Below are 16,294 nucleotides of genomic sequence, written 5' to 3'. Positions count from 1 at the left end.
TGAATTTTAACTCAGCATAGAATGGAGGATACAGTTACAAAACTGCTGATATGTAAGGAGAAGGTGGGTCTAACAAGGTTTAGAACTGCAGGTCTGGCCGGATGTGGTGGCTTACACCTGTATTCCCAGCACTCTGGGAGGCCGAGGTGGATCACCTGAGGTTGGGAGTTTGAGACCAGCCTGGCCAACATGGTTAAACCCTGCCTGTACTAAAAATACCAAAAAAAAAATAACCAGGTGTGGTGGTGCATACCTGTAATTCCAGCTGCTCGGGAGGCTGAGGAAGGAGAATCACTTGAACCTGGGAGGTGGAGGTTGTAGTGAGCCGAGATTATGCCACTGCACTCCAGCCTGGGTGACAGTGAGACTCTGTCTCAAAATAAATAAATACAAATAAATAAAAATTAACTGAAAGAGCATAACTGGATTGGTTTTAGCACATAGGATAAAGGCTTAAGGGGATGGATAGCCCATTCTCCATGATGTGGTTATTACACATTGGATGCCTGTATCAAAACATCTCAGGTACCCCATAAATATATATGCCTACTACGTACCCACAAAGTTAGAATAAAAATTTAAAAAAAGAAAACTCGTGCTGCAAGTCTTTACAAAAGATTATTTTATTAATTCAGCTTTTGCATAAAAGACTGGTAAAAGAAGCTGGTAATCTGAAAACAACTTTGAGTGTTTCTGATCTCTCCAACTTGAAAACACTTGAACCTTAAAGAACAGACTGTGTAAAGCAGCGGGGGCCACCGGAGTGAAAGAAGATGGAGACCTGCCTGCCGTCACATCATGATGTGAGGCCTGGACGGGGACCTCCTAAACAAAAAGGAAATGATCCTCTTCAGTGCGAAGTGTGCTTGTGAGACTGCAGGCTCCAGGCTCTGACATGGCAGCTCCTCTGAGAGCAGACAGCTGTACTCCGCTCTGTGGTCTGTGGTAATTTATATGGGAATGGGATGAGATCTAGCACAGTTTTAGATCCGATGTAATTTCGTGAAGGGTTGGTAACAAGCCAAAACTCAGTCTATGCAGTATTTAAAAGTAATTGAGAGTTGTGACAACTTCGATTCTTTCGGCAGGTGCTGTCTTAAGATCGAAGAAAGGGATCAAGCTTTTATCTTAGAAGGAGCAGGTGTTAAGTTTAGCTCAGGGTAGTGCAGTTCAGTGCTAAGTAGCTACTCCATGAAAGGCCAAGGGCCTGGGAAGAGGAAGAGGCCCAGGCATTTCTTCCTGGTCTGTCGCTCTCGGGCCTAGCATTCTGACAGGTCTTAAACGTCATAATACAAAACTATCAGTTAAATTCTAATGACGACTGTGTAGTTCCACCCCAAATCATTTTCCTTTTAGAAGTAAAATCGGGAAAGGGGTTGAGATCTGAAAAAAAAACATCAGGGCTGTGTCCCAGGCCTCCGTGTCCCCGTGTTTACTGTCTTATCATCTCCTTTGCATGAAGGTATAATTTAAGTAACTCGGCCTTGGAAGAATCACAGTGGTGTTCAAGGACCTTTTGGGGCCATCCAAGTTTTTCTCTTTCAGTACCCTGAAATCAGATAATCTCAACATCCAGAAATAGCCTTTGATTTGTTCTTTCTCTGATGTCTTGTGTCCTTGGGATCAAAGCCTCTTTCACTGGCACCAAATAATGCCCAGTGAGGAGTTCTGGCCATATAATCCTTTGCGCTGAAAGTTTTTGATCCACCGCTATCTTCGTATTCCTGGATGAGCTCCTGGAAGCGGTTATAATCGATCCAGGTCCACCATTCACTACCAATCTTAAACTGGAAAGAAAAAAAGTGTGTTAAGTCAGAAGTAAAAACGTCCCTAGAAAAAAATATATAAATGTTTTTAAAAATCATGACCAAGTCTGATCTTTTCTCCCCATCACATTAAAAAAAAGCAAAACTCATATGACATCCTATCAAAAGCAAGATGCGTTGCTATCACAGGGGGGCTTCCTTCCCCTCAGGGCTGATGTCTTGCTGGGCCCAGAAGACAAGTCAAGTTTGTCTGGAACAGTCCCACTGACACAGGTTAAACGTTTCGGTGTTACCATGTGGCTAATTCAAACTCATTCTAATTCCTGCCTTTGCCGCTTTTGATCGGTTACAGATTTTCATGGCTGTGTTAACAGCACCTCGTGGAATCCTTTTTACAACTCAACTTGGCTTACTAGTGAAGGTTTAATCAATAACTTCTAATTCAAAAATGCTAACCAAATGACTGGAACTAGCTATTTTAGCCTAACGTGGATACAATATCTTATTAGTGGAAAGCCTGAAGAATTTCAATTCAGTAAGAGGGGATAATCCAATTTGTACTCTTAAGAAAACTGCTTCTCAAAAGTCACTGTGGAATAATGACCCGGAATGAAGAAAACAGAAGTTGAAGAGGCTCGGAAGGAAGAACTAACTGAACTGTGAAGGCTTTTCATTCAAAGCATTTGTTTGGCATTCATTTGTGTAAATGTATTAACTAATACAGTGATACCTGACTCATAAAGAGACAAGTACTTGTCATGCCACTGTCTTTTAAAAACCCTAATGGCCGGGTGCAGTGGCTCACACCTGTAATCCCAGCACTTTGGGAGGCTGAGGCAGGTGGATCACCCGAGGTCAGGAGGTTCAAGAGCAGCCTGGCCAACGTGGAAAAACCCTGTCTCTACTAAAAATACAAAAATTAGTTGGGCATGGTGCAGGCGTCTGTAATTCCAGCTACTCAAGAGGCTGAGGCAGGATAATCACTTGAACCTGGGAGGTGGAGGATGCAGTGAGCCACGACTGCGCCACTGCACTCCAGCCTGGGTGACAAGAGTGAAACTTCATCTAAAAACAAACAAACAGCAAAACAAACAAACAAACCCTCCAACTAACTTAATGAACTAAGGAACAATTTCCTGTTCTAGCCACACACACACACACACACACACACACACACACACACACACAAAAGGAAAATACATAGGTTCCTGAATTTAAAATATTAAAATATGCTGAATTTATATGACATCTGATTTTTTACACCTAATAGCTAAGAGCTTTCTAGGGTGAAAATGCTGAATACGTGGAAAACCTTAATTACTCTGTTTGTGAATTAGGAGAAGTTTTCTGGTAATGAGACCATTCTTGGAAATGATGCCTCGGGGGCTCCGTGAACTCTACAACCCAAGATGTAAAATTTGTATCTTACCATCATTTTCTCTCCCAGGCCAGACTGTCCCTGAAGTGCTGTCTACTGCTGTGGAAGCAATCATTGTCATTCCCAGGCTTGGAGCCTCAAAACTGCAGAGTCAAAGGTGACCTCCTTTTCCCTGGCCCCTCACACCCCCTGTCAATTCTCCCTAAGCAGTTCTCCAGTGGCGTGACGTGGTCACGCAGGCCCTTCCTCTGGGGCACAGCCACCAACTTCTAGACGATTGACCTGATTCCAGCTGTGGCTTCCCTCAGCATCCCATGGACGGCCCGAGACTGTGCCTACAGCAGACTGATTCTCATGATCCTGAACGTGAAGTCTGAGTATCAAATCTGCAACTCTTCATGAGCTGCGGCCCTCTCAGGTGACGGCCATGCTGTTCCCTCTGTCTAACTCACGTGTCCTTCTTCCTTTGCTCTGGGAAGTCTTCCTAAATCCCATCAGTTCAGTTCCAGTGAGAATTGCCCTGTTAGACAGTTTCTGTCAGTTCTGCTGCCGCAGGACCTCACTGTTCTAAACGTCCGCAGACACTACACTGGCCCCTGCTGTTCCCTCCCGCACTCCATCCCACCAAGCCTGCTGACTCTGTGAATACATGGAACTTAACAACGTACGCCGCCATCCAGGACATGTGAGGGCCCAGCCCTTCTCCCTCACCTCTGAACAAAGCTGGAAGAGCATACAAAGAATCAAAATTCCGCCTGTTCTACTGACATCTTGAGATATGATACGATTTTGCTGCTACTGGCTCCATAGAATAGAAGGGACAGCTTCACTGTGTATTCATGACAGAGGCACGACACAAACTTGACTGAGCCTGGGGTGAATTCCTAACCAGTGCAAGAGTAGGCACGGCAATGATATGTAATTCAACATACATGACAGCCAAATGAGGCCAAAATGATGCCATTTATCCCTCCATCCGTCAATAGGGGCCAACTATGGACTTGGCCCAGTCACATACATTCAGAAAATAATTACAATACAACATGGTGTGTACAGTGAGTGTACGTTTAGAAAATAATTACAATACAACATGGTGTGTACAGTGAGTGAGGTTACGTACAAGGCACTGGGGAGCGCAGGGACAGATGTGATGACTCACACAGGCCTGGCCCTGTAGAGGAGTCTTTTGGGGACTCCTAGTTTCACTTGCTGAAAGAAAGAGATGACCATACTGTCTTCTTCCCTGTTTCTGTCTCTGAAGTCTGACCCCCCTGGTTCATAATTCTGATACTCCTTCACCCTCAAACTCTAACAATAATCATTTGCCATGGGTATTCTAAGAGAGAGTAAAGGACTAGTTTGAGCAATATAATAGACTTACTGGTTTTTTTAACCATACCTACAGTCAAAAATATATGTTATATTTCAATCTAGTACACACAAACACACACAAATATACCCACACAGGCTGGAAATACAACTTTCACAAAACTGCAGGCAATGCATTTCACAGGAGAACGGGTGGCTGCAACTCATACAACCAATTTCCTAACTCCTAATGCAGTTTGAGAACTTCTGCACTAGAGAACCTGGTTTCTTTTGACTCCAAAACTCTACCTGGCTTAAACGGAAAAAATTTAAGTTGCACAGGTAGGACAGCTGTAAGCTAAAATCTGACAACTGACCCCTCTGATTCCCAATGTCTAAGAAAACTAGCTGGAAGACCAGACCAAGTAAATGCAGTACAATGTGGGAGCATTAGCTCAGGCTGCCATAGCAAAATGCCACAGTGTGGGCGGCCTAAACAACAGAAAATTCTTCTCTCACAGTTCTGGAGGCTGGCATTCTGGCTAACTCAGTTTCTGGTGAGGGCTCCCTTCCTGTGTAGCAGGCGGCAGCCTTCTTGCTGTGCCCCACGTGGCCTCTTCCTGGTGCGTGGCCATGGAAAGTGAGTGAGCAAGTGACCAGAGCCCTCTCATGTCTCTTCTTCTTCTTTCTATTTTTTTTTTAATTAATAATCTATTTTTCTGGTTCCTTCATTAGTCTGTAAGCTTCTTTTTTTTTTTTTTTTTAATTTTTTATTGGATTTTAGGTTTTGGGGTACATGAGCAGAGTGTGCAAGACCGTTGCGTAGGTACGCACATGGCAGTGTGCTTTGCTTTGCTTCTCCCCTTCACCCACATTTGGCATTTCTCCCCAGGCTATCCCTCCCCCTATTTTTTTTTAAGAGATAGGTCTCACTGTGTCACCCAAGCTGGAGTGCAGCAGTACAACCAGAGCTCATTGCAGCCTCAACCTCGTGGGCTCAAACAATCCTCCCACCTCAGCCCCCTGAGTAGCTGAGACTACAGGTACATGACACCATGCCCAGTGAATTTTCAAAAATTTTCTGTAGAGAAAGGGTCTCGTTATGTTGCCCAGGGTGCTCTTGAACTCCCTCAAGTGATCCTCCAACCCTGACCTCCCAAAGTGCTTGGATCACAGGTGTGAGCCACCGCACCCAGCCCTGATGTCTCTTCTTATAGAGACATGGATCCTGTCAGATCGGGGTTAGGCTTATAATCTCATTTAATCCCAGTTGCTTCCTTTGAAACCCCATCTCCAAACACAGCCACACTGTGAGTCTGGGAGGGGAGGAGGACACAAACATTCAGTCCTTAACGGTAAGTTATTCTGAAATGCACAGAGCCACTAGAACCAAAAGACAGAACGGAACCACATGTGCCTCCTCCTCTCAGGACAATCAGAGACTAATCACACTGAACAATCACAGCTCAGCAAAAGTCACAGTGTTCCATGTAAAAGGCAGAAGCTGAAAGAGCAAAATTTGGTATGATTGACACACAAACCGTGCTGAGAGACAGCTGCGTAAACAGAGGCACGAAACCCCAAATCACAAAATCTGAGGTTAAGTGTGCTGAGACACGAGGTCATCCTGCTAAAATAATTCCTCAAATCCAGCGGCAAGGGAAGAAGGGAAGCGATGCAGAATTACAAATAAACTCGAAAGGTCATAGAAGATCTCAGAAGCACACAAGCGCAGGAAGGTGCAGTTCTGACTTAATAAAGCCAGGCCGCTAAGGGTCTGTGGCCTTGCTGGCCCGATGAGGCCACGCAGGCTCCCGCTCTCTGCAGGAACCACATTGCTGTACAAAGCGCCTCGTCCTCATTATGTTCTCATCTTCCACGCAGAGGGAATTTCACTAAACAAGAATAATGACATAGGTTCTCGGTTCAAAAGGTTCTATTAAAGATGGTAGATTAAATGCTTGCATGTACTGTTACTGCCTCTTGAAACCCCACTAGAATGACAGTAAGAACATTTTAAAACAATACGTAACATAAAATAAAGCCATCAGGAGAGGAGAAAATAGTATCAGACTTTCAGAAGCTGAAAAGACAACGGCAAGCAAACTGGTTTAGCAGACCCAAGAGAGCTGAATCCTAGGCCAGCAAATAGAGAATCCAAGAGTCAACCCAATTCATGCTTTAGAATTGCTCAAAGGCTCAGAAATCAGCTGCACCAGTCCCCCCACAGGAAGCCCAGATTGAGGAGGTACCAAACCCACTCCCCACCAAAAACCCAAAGGCAGGTTTATTTTCTGTGTAAGACAGTATGAGAATCTCAGGTTCCTGGCGTCCTGTACATATTGACAGCGGAGCACCTGCCTACTCCATGCCGACAGATGACTGGAGGTTTCTTCTCAGAAGACAATTCAGAAAAGGATCTATGCTCTATGGGACAGCAGGTACAGCTGAGGACAGGGCTGCCACACTAAAAATGTTCCCCTTCCTGTTTCTGAACCACCAGGGACCACTGCAAGCTGCAGAAACTGACCACCCCGAGAGGACAGATGACAAGACACTGAGTTTGGGATTCCCTAAGGAAATGATCCAGTAGATCACTCCAAGAGTCAAGACCACACCCTTAGGGTGCTCTCTATTTTTTATTATTACCTGTTTGCTTTTGAGACAAGTCTCGCTCTGTCAGCCAGGCTGGAGTGCACTGTCACTCTCTCGGCTCACTGCAACCTCCGCCTCCAGGTTCAAGTGATTCTCCCGACAGCCTCCCTAGTAGCTGGGACTACAGGCGCACAACACCACGCCTGGCTAATTTTTGTATTTTTTTTGTAGAGATGGGATTTTGCCATGTTGACCAGGCTGGTCTTTAGTCTCCCACTCTCAAATGCAAGCATATAACCAACAGCCATTAGCCACCCAAGAAAAACTTCTAACATGATAGAGGAATAAAAATAAACAAAAGGAAAAATGTAAAAATAAACTGAGCCTTTGCAGGGAGAAAATGACACAAACAATAACCAACTAAACTGAAAGACTATTGTCGATATCCTCAAAGAAATGAAAGAAAACGGTGCATTCATTTTAAAACTATGCTATAAAAGAAACAGTCAAATCATTTTTAAAAGATCTTCAATTTGGCCAGTCACGGTGGCTCACACCTGTAATCCCAGAACTTTGGGAGGCTAAGGTGGGTGGATCACAAGGTCAGGTGTTCAAGACCAGCCTGACCAACATGGTGAAACCCTGTCTCTACTAAAAACACAAAAATTAGCTGAGTGTGGTGGCGTGAGCCTGTGATCCCAGCTACTCAGGAGTCTGAGGCAGGAGAACCCAGGAGACGGTGGTTGCAGTGAGTCAAGATCATGCCACTGCACTGCAGCCTGGGTGACAGAGTAAGACTCTGTCTCAAAAAAAATAAAAACCTTCGATTTTTAAAATTTGGGAGCATAAACGAAAGATTCACAAGAAAGTTAGAAAACAAAATTAAGAACATTTCCTAAAGGGTGGCATAAAAACGACAGAAAAATAGAACATAGAAAAGATTTTTAAATTTAATTTTTATTTTTTGAGACAGAGTCTCCTCTGTCACCCAGGTTGCAATCTCAGCTCGTTGCAACCTCTGCACCCTGGGTACAAGCGATTCTCCTGCCTCAGCCACCTGAGTAGCTGGGACTACAGGCAAGCACCACCACACCCAGCTAATTTTTTGTATTTTTAGTAGAGATGGGGTTTTGTCATGTTGGTCAGGCTGGTCTTGAATTCCTGATCTCAGGTGATCCACCTACCGTGGCCTCCCAAAGTGCTGGGATTACAGGCAGGAGCCACCATGCCAGGCAGAAAAGTTTTTTTTTTTTTTTTAATTAAAGAACTAGGCCATAAGACCCAATTTAAAACTTTTCTTTTTAGGAGTTCAAGACATAAAGGAGAAAAAAAATAGAAGAGAGGATATTCAATGAAATAATTCTGGAAATGTTAAGAAGTGAAGGACATGAGTTTCCACATTAAAGGTGTCTGCAATGGATAAACCCAGACACACCATCTGAGGCACATCACAGTGAAATTTCAAAACAATGGAGACAAAGAGGAAATCTAACGAGAAAAGCACAGGATTAAGAATCGAATGCCTGTTGAGTCCTCAATTATTGCAAGGAAAGCTGAAAGACAGTAGCTCCAACCTCAAAGGGGGAATAATTTCCAACCAAGAATTCTATATCCAAATCAAGCGTGTAGGGAGAATGAAAACATGTTTAGATGTTTAAGGTCTCAAAGGATTGTACTTTTTACATGTCAGTTTCTTAGGAATCTCCTAGAGGATGCGTTTCTTATGAACGAAGGAGTAACTAAAAAGGAAACATGGATCCCAGAAACATTTCATTCCAAACAGAGCGGGTGATCCCAGGATAACAGCTGTGAACTAGGTAGTAGAGAGTGAACTGTCCAAGGTGGGTAGGTAAGAAAGTGCCCCCGCAGAGACTTCTTCAAAAAGATGAACCTAATAGCAAATCCAACACATCTGAAAGTCTGAGAGACAACGTATTTGCGATGGCAGAGTTTGAGAGTTGAATTGGCAAAAGAACACAGAAATCTAGATGAAGAAAATAATAAAATAATTATTAACTACAAGGAAACCAAAGGTGGCACTGGAAACAAACAGCAATTGCAGGAGATGGCATGGGTTGGCAGTGGATAGTGTTCACATGGTCATAATAATGCAAAAAAAAAAAAAAAACCCATAATCGGCCGGATGTGGTGGTTCATGCCTGTAATCCCAGCACTGTGGGAGGCTGAGGCAGGTGGATCACCTGAGGTCAGGAGTTCAAGACCAGCCTGACCAACATGGTGAAACCCCGTCTTGTAAAAAAAAGAAAGAAAGCAGGAAAGAAAGAAAAAAAAACCCCACAATCATCTAAATAAAAATCTGGTATGTGTATGTTGGGAGGGTGGGGTACTGGGAAAGGGTGTTTTGGGAGGAGGTAGAAAAGCAAGCTCGATCCTCATCTTCCATAGTACACAGTAAAGAGATGATAAGTGGCCGGGCACAGTGGCTCACGCCTGTAATCCCAGCACTTTGGGAGGCTGAGGTGGGTGGATCATTTGAGGTCAGGAGTTGAGCAACACCTTGGGCAACAAGGTGAAACCCGCTTCGACTAAAAATACAAAAATTAGCTGGGCGTGGTGGCAGGCTCCTGTAGTCCCAGCTACGCAAGAGGCTGAGGCAGGAGAATCGCTTGAACCCAGGAGGTGGAGGCTGCAGTGAGCCAAGATTGTGCCACTTGCACTCCAGCCTGGGTGACAGAGAGAGACTGTGTCTCAGAAAAAAAAAAGAGAGAGATAATAAGCAAAATGGCAGGTTGGGGGCACAGCGGGGAGCAGCAATGTAAGTATGTTATTTAGAGATATGGAGATAAATACCAAATGAATCACCTAGAAAATTTGAAAGTGGCTGTTGCTTGAAAGGGGAAATGGAGGTGTGTTTTTATTTGAGGAGGGTACAAGGAACTGCTGCTTTTTGTCTTTTAATAAACTTGGACTTTTAAACTGTCCACATAGAATTTTGACAAAACCTTAAAGATAAGGTTTAAAATCGTGGTGACTATCCATCCAAGAAAGGAAAAAGCACATCAACAACCTCTGCCAAAAAACGTCAGGCAGAGGAAAGGAGAGGAGCAGTGACAAATCCCTGTGAAGTACCCGAGGTATTGGGTGCTATGCTTGGTTCTCTGTCTTGTGTGATCCACGTAACAAACATGTCGTGGCTAGATTCCTGTCTTTAGAATGAGAGCAAAAGTCCAAAAACGCTAAATGATAACTGTGCTTAGGTCATATCCTCAGGAAGCAGAAGGGCCAAGATTCACATTGGAGGGCGTTAAGGAGACCGCGGTCATTACCCGATTCCATGCAACTGGCCGCTTTTGAACTGGAAAATCACAGAACTAATCATCATGTCTTTCAAATATTTCTCAAGGACACTGCAAAGAGAGGATTTTTGTTTTGTTTTGTTTTGTTTTGGAGTCAGGGTCTCGCTCTGTCTCCCAGGTGGGAGTGCAGTGGTGCAGTCAGAGCTCACTGCAGCCTCAGCCTCCTGGGCTCAAGGACCCTCCCACCTCAATCTGGAATAGCAGGTAAATGACACCATACCCGACTAATTTTTTAATGTTTTCTAGAGAGACAGTCTTGCTATGCTGCCCAGGATGGTCTTGAACTCCAGGGTTCAAGCAATTCTCCTACTTCAGCCCTTAAGGTGCTGGGAATGCAGGTGTGAGCCACTTCACCTGGCCAGAGAGGGGTTTTTTTTGTTTTGTTTTGTTTTGTTTTATCCCTGGGCTTATTTGTGTGCAGTATCTCTAAGTTAACTCCCTTTGTTTAACTTATCTAAAAGTTACAGAGAAGTGTATATTCCAATTTTTCTTTTGAGATGGAGTCTCACTCTGTCACCCAGCCTGGAGTGCAGTAGTGCAATCTTGGCTCACTGCAACCTCCACCTCCCGGGTCCAAGTGATTCTCCTGCCTCAGCCTCCTGAGTAGCTGAGATTATAGGCATGTGCTACCACACCCAGCTAATTTTCGTATTTTTAGTAGGGATGGGGTTTCACCATGTTGACCTGGCTGGTCTCAAACTCCTGAGCTCAGGTAATCTGCCCTCCTCAGCCTCCCAAAGTACTGGGATTACAGGCGTGAGCCACATGCCTGGCCTATATTCCAAATTCTTTTTTTTTTTTTTTTTGGAGACGGAGTTTCGCCCTTGTTACCCAGGCTGGAGTGCAATGGCGCGATCTCGGCTCACCGCAATCTCCGCCTCCTGGGCTCAGGCAATTCTCCTGCCTCAGCCTCCTGAGTAGCTGGGATTACAGGCACGCGCCACCATGCCCAGCCAATTTTTTGTATTTTTTTAGTAGAGACGGGGTTTCACCATGTTGACCAGGATGGTCTCGATCTCTTGACCTTGTGATCCACCCGCCTCGGCCTCCCAAAGTGCTGGGATTACAGGCGTGAGCCACCGCGCCCGGCCCTATATTCCAAATTCTTAAGGTACTTCAGCTTCTCTCAGCATCCAGTCTAAACAATGAACACATTGTGTTCATTGAGAAGAATACTATCTATTAATTATGTCTCTACTCAAGTACAGCATAAAAGAGGCCTCAGGCAAGCGAGGGGAGCTGAAAGCTTTTTATGCAGACCTCCAAAGTCAGTGTGCTTTGCCTTGGATTGGTTTGATTTTATTTACACAGCTTCCATCCCTTCTGAGAGAATAATAACTAAAAAAATAAAACTGTCACAGTGAAGGATATCCTTCCCACTACATGAACTAACAGTTACAGGCAAGAGGCTGCAGATGAAGAGCTGACTTCCCATCAGTTTCTCTTGTACCTTCTCCATAGACTCATCTATAAGGAAGATCCAGTCACCTCAAACTCAAAATGTTACAAACAAAAAATTGTATCATTTGGCTGGCCCCTAGAGCCACTGCCTCAACCAGGTTCTGCTGAAAGTTGCTGTAGCTTTTGTTATAAATACTGCAGTCACTGAAAAAGTTCTAATCTTTCAAAGGTCTCACAGTTCTACACATTCAAGAGTTAAAATAAGAAAGAAATACTATATATGAGCTGAAAAAAGAGGACCCCACAAGCTATTTATTAACATCAACATTGGAGGCAGTTTATATAAATATTCCTCCATGTTAACAATACGCCATTCTTTATTTAAAAAGCAAATGGTCAGAACTTTTAGCAAAAAGACTTTATTAAGAAATTTGTTGATATGGTTTGGCTCTGTCCCCACCCAAATCTCATCTTGAACTGTAGCTCCCACAATTCCTATGTCTTGTGAGTGGGACCCAGTGAGAGGTAATTGAATCATGGGGGCGGGTCTTTCCTGTGCTCATGATTGTGAATAAATCTCACGAGATCTGATGGTTTTATGAAGGGGGGTTTTCCTGCACAAGCTCTCTTCTCGTCTGCCACCATGTGAGATGTGCCTTTCACCTTCTGCCATGATTGTGAGGTCTCCCCAACCATGTAAACTGTGAGTCCATTAAACCTTTTTCCTTATAAATTACCCAGTCGTGGGTATGTGTTTATCAGCAGTGTGAAAACAGACTAATACACTGACCTTAATTTCCATCCCCTCCAGAGGCTGAGCTGAGCCAATAACCGCATGGGCCAAAGCCCCAACCATATGAAATAATTTGGTTGGCAGAGAATATCTGGTGTGGGGGCCGGGCGTGGTGGCTCATCAAGCCTGTAATCCCAGCACTTTGGGCAGCTGAGGAAGGTCAGGAGTTCAACATGGTGGAACCCCATCTCTACTAAAAATACAAAAATTAGCCAGGTATAGAGTGTGGATCCACACCATACAGGTGTGGATTTACACACCTGTAAATCCCAGCTGCTCAGGAGTCTGAGGCTGCAGAATTCCTTGAACCTTGGAGGCAGAGGTTGCAGTGAGAAAAGACTTTGCTACTGCACTCCAGCCTGGGCGACAGAGTGAGATTCCATCTCAAAAAAAGAATACCTGGTATGGCCCCCAGGCCTACAAATAAACAAAGGTACTCTTATCAGGCAGGGCTTATCCATCACCTCCTAGAGGCTGAGGGCAAAGGTAAGGCCTTTCTTTGGGTAAAATTCATCTATCTAAATAATCAGATTTCAAAGGCCATCATATGTAATAGACAGAATAAGATAAAAACAAAAAAGAACACTAATAAAAAAGAATCATACATATTATTTTTGTTTTTACACTCAAGAGCTTTTATGTCATCTCAGTGTCAATTATTTTTGTCTAGATGGGTCTCCAAACATACAACCATACTTATAAACCAAACAGCAGGGAAGTACTGGTTCAAAGAAAGAAGAGGGGCTGCCAGACCTTCTCACAACTCAAAATTAATGTCAACTGGGTGGGAATAGAGAAAGTTCAGGGGTAGTCTGAGGGAGAAGTGATTCTGGAATATCGACAGGTGATTTTTGGACTACAAAAAAACAGTGTTACTGTAACTGCCCAGTGGGTTCCCCTTGCCCGCTGCCTAGACAGAGCCAATTAATCAAGACAGGGGAATTGCAATGGAGAAAGAGTCATTCACACAGAGCCAGCTGTACAGGAGACCAGAGCTTTAGTATTACTCAACTCGGTCTCCCTAAGCATTCAGGGTGTAGAGTTTTTAAGGACAACTTGGTGGGTGGGGGGAAGCCAGTGAGACAGAAGTGCTGATTGCTCAGAGACTAAATCAGAGGGAGTCGGAGCTGTCCTCTTGCGCTCCGACTGTCCGTCAGTTCCTTGGTGAGGGCAACAAGATCAGATGAGCCAGTTTATTGATCTGGGTGGTGTCGGCTGAGTCAAGCACAGGATCTGCAAAATATCTCAAGTGCTGATCTTAGGAGTAGTTTAGTGGGGTCAGAATCTTGTAGCCTCCAGCTGCATGACTCCTAAACACTAACTTCTTATCTTGTGGCTAATTTCTTAGTCCTAAGAAGGCCGTCTAGTCGTCTAGTCTCCAGGCAAGAAGGAGGTTCGTTTTAGGAAAGGAGGTTTGTCTTTATTTTAAATTATAAACTATAAACTAAGTTACTTCCAAAGCTAGATGAGCCTACACTCAAGAAGGAACAAGGGGCTGGGTGCGGTGGCTCATGCCTGTAACCTCAGCACTTTGGGAGGCCGAGGCGGGCAGATCATTTGAGGCCAAGAGTTCAAAACCAGTCTGGCCAACACGGTGAAACTCTGTCTCTAACTTAAAAAAAAAAAAAAAAAAGAAAAATGAAAAAAAAAGGAAAAAAGACAGCTTGGAGGTTGTTTTTGCTGGTTGTAGCTACAACTGTATAGTTTCTTCTTCAGGTAACAAGAGGCAGAGATCACAAGGGCAGACTTGAAAATACACCTGACCGCCTGTTATGGTGGAATGCTGAGAGCTGTTGCCACCCTCTTCTGAGTTTACTGGTAATAAGTAGGATTCACATGGTAACAGTTGCCTGTGGAACCTTTTTGAGAGACAAAACTATAACAATAAGATTAAATTCTTGATATATCCAAGCACAATTCTAAAAGTGTATATGGAAACTCATCTTCTGAAGTTTCCATCTTAATCTCCCATTTTGCTGGAGTGGAGCTAAATCCTCTGAGCAATGTTACCAAAATGCCAATTCCCTCTGATCCTTCTCTAAAAGCACCTGCTGCTGGGAGGAGTCAGGCCTCTGCTGCGGGTGAGTTCCACATGGACGACAGGTTTTGCTAAGAGAACACTGCACAAAACCTAAATGGAAATACAGGAGTCCCTTCTTATTTCAAGATTGGAGGATGTGGGAGAGGAGACAGCTCTCCTTCCCCTCCCTTACAAGTTTTACATCTCCAAGAAGGAGGCCCCTGTGATCAGTGCCTCATTATCTGCAGGGTCTTATCATGGACAAACTCTCAGAGCTAAGGATTGTGGAGATCAGAAAGACTGCTGTTGGCTGTGCTGGGACAGGGGCTCTGTCTCCTGTTTCCAAAGGACATTCTGCTTTCTTTTGCACGCCTGTAATCTTGGCTACTTGGGAGGCTGAGGCAGGAGAATCACTTGAACCCAGGAGTAGAGGTTGCAGTGAGCTGAGATCATGCCACTGCACTCCAGCCTGGGCAACAAGAGCAAAACTTTGTCTCAAAAAATAATAAAAATAAACAAGTATCAACTTGTTGAAAAGGAAACTTGTAGGAAAAAGCAAAGGAAAGTCTTTGTATTATGCTGAAGAATAGCAAAGCTGATTTACTTCAGAATTCAACTAAGCATAAATTTTAAAAATATCCGGGTAGAGGATTCTGGGGCGATGCTGGAGTAGAAAGCACTAGGAATACTTTTCCCCACCCAGACGAAAATTACACTGGCAGAATTTGTCTGATGTAACTATTTTGGAATCCTGGAGTCTACTGAAAGCTTGTAACATTCGGGGGAAGGCTTGACAGTCAATTGCAGTTATTTTCAGTCAATCTCAGCTCTTAGCTCCAAAGCCGCTACCAGTGCCCGACAACTCAGCCCCAAAGCAGGCAGCTGTGTACATGTTACGGGAGCAGCTTGCATGCAGCTTCTGAGAGCCAGGATGGGCAATGAGAACACTGTCTCCAAACTATGAAGGATCTGTGTTCTTGTCATGGGAGTGCAGAACTGAGGCAGGCAGTCACTGTGCCAGCCCCCCTACCCCCCGTCTAGCCTAAGTGATGTCCCCGGGTATTTCAAGGCAGTGCTTCCCCATCTCTACCTCCTTCACTTTTCCTTCTCCTCTTTGGGTGACATACATTAAAGACTAAGACATTAAAAAATAAACATATTTACAGGGAAATTATAGTCACCCTCCATGCCCAAGGAAAGGTGTAGTCTTCAAAAAGACCTGAAACGACCTTAAGTTCACACCTCGAGCTGATCCTTGGCACAGAGACAGCCTTCAATAATCAAACCAAACCAAACAACAACAACAAAATACCCTACAGCAAACACTGAGAGGCAAATAATCTGATTTCCAAGGTGGCCACATGATTAGATACAAATGTCCAGTTTTCAACAATAAAAATCACAAGGCACACAAAGAAACAGTCAAGCATGGCCCATTCGAAAGAAAACTACAAATCCCACAGAAACCGACCCTGAGAAAGAGTAGATGGCTGATCCACTAGACACAGACTTTAAAACAATGATCTTAAAGATGCTCTAAGAACGAAAGGAATATGTGGGAAAAGTCAAGAAAAGGATAGACGCAAATCTGAAATATCAATAGGCATCGAAAACCTAAAAAGAAATCAAAAGGAAATTCTGGAACTAAAAGGTAGAATAACTGAAATGAAAAATTCATTAGAAGAATTCAAAGGCATATTTCAACAAGCAGGGGGA

The 16,294-nt window shown here is 44.0% G+C and overlaps 1 protein-coding gene across 9 annotated transcripts in view; it reads right to left on the bottom strand.

The window, feature by feature from the left end:
• Positions 1-607: 607 nt before the first annotated feature.
• TYW1 (tRNA-yW synthesizing protein 1 homolog (S. cerevisiae)) overlaps positions 608-16,294 on the bottom strand; it is a 249,595-nt gene continuing 233,908 nt past the window's right edge. For all 9 annotated transcript variants that reach the window (XM_008981271.5, XM_008981274.5, XM_054252460.2 and 6 more), the window contains one exon: positions 608-1,787. In XM_008981271.5, the coding sequence (XP_008979519.3) occupies positions 1,566-1,787 (222 nt within the window). In that variant the 3' untranslated portion in view covers positions 608-1,565. The remainder of the gene's footprint in view (positions 1,788-16,294) is intronic.

Source organism: Callithrix jacchus, chromosome 2 (assembly GCF_049354715.1).
Source record: "Callithrix jacchus isolate 240 chromosome 2, calJac240_pri, whole genome shotgun sequence".
NCBI lineage: Eukaryota > Metazoa > Chordata > Mammalia > Primates > Cebidae > Callithrix > Callithrix jacchus.
This window is presented reverse-complemented; position numbering and strand designations above follow the sequence as displayed.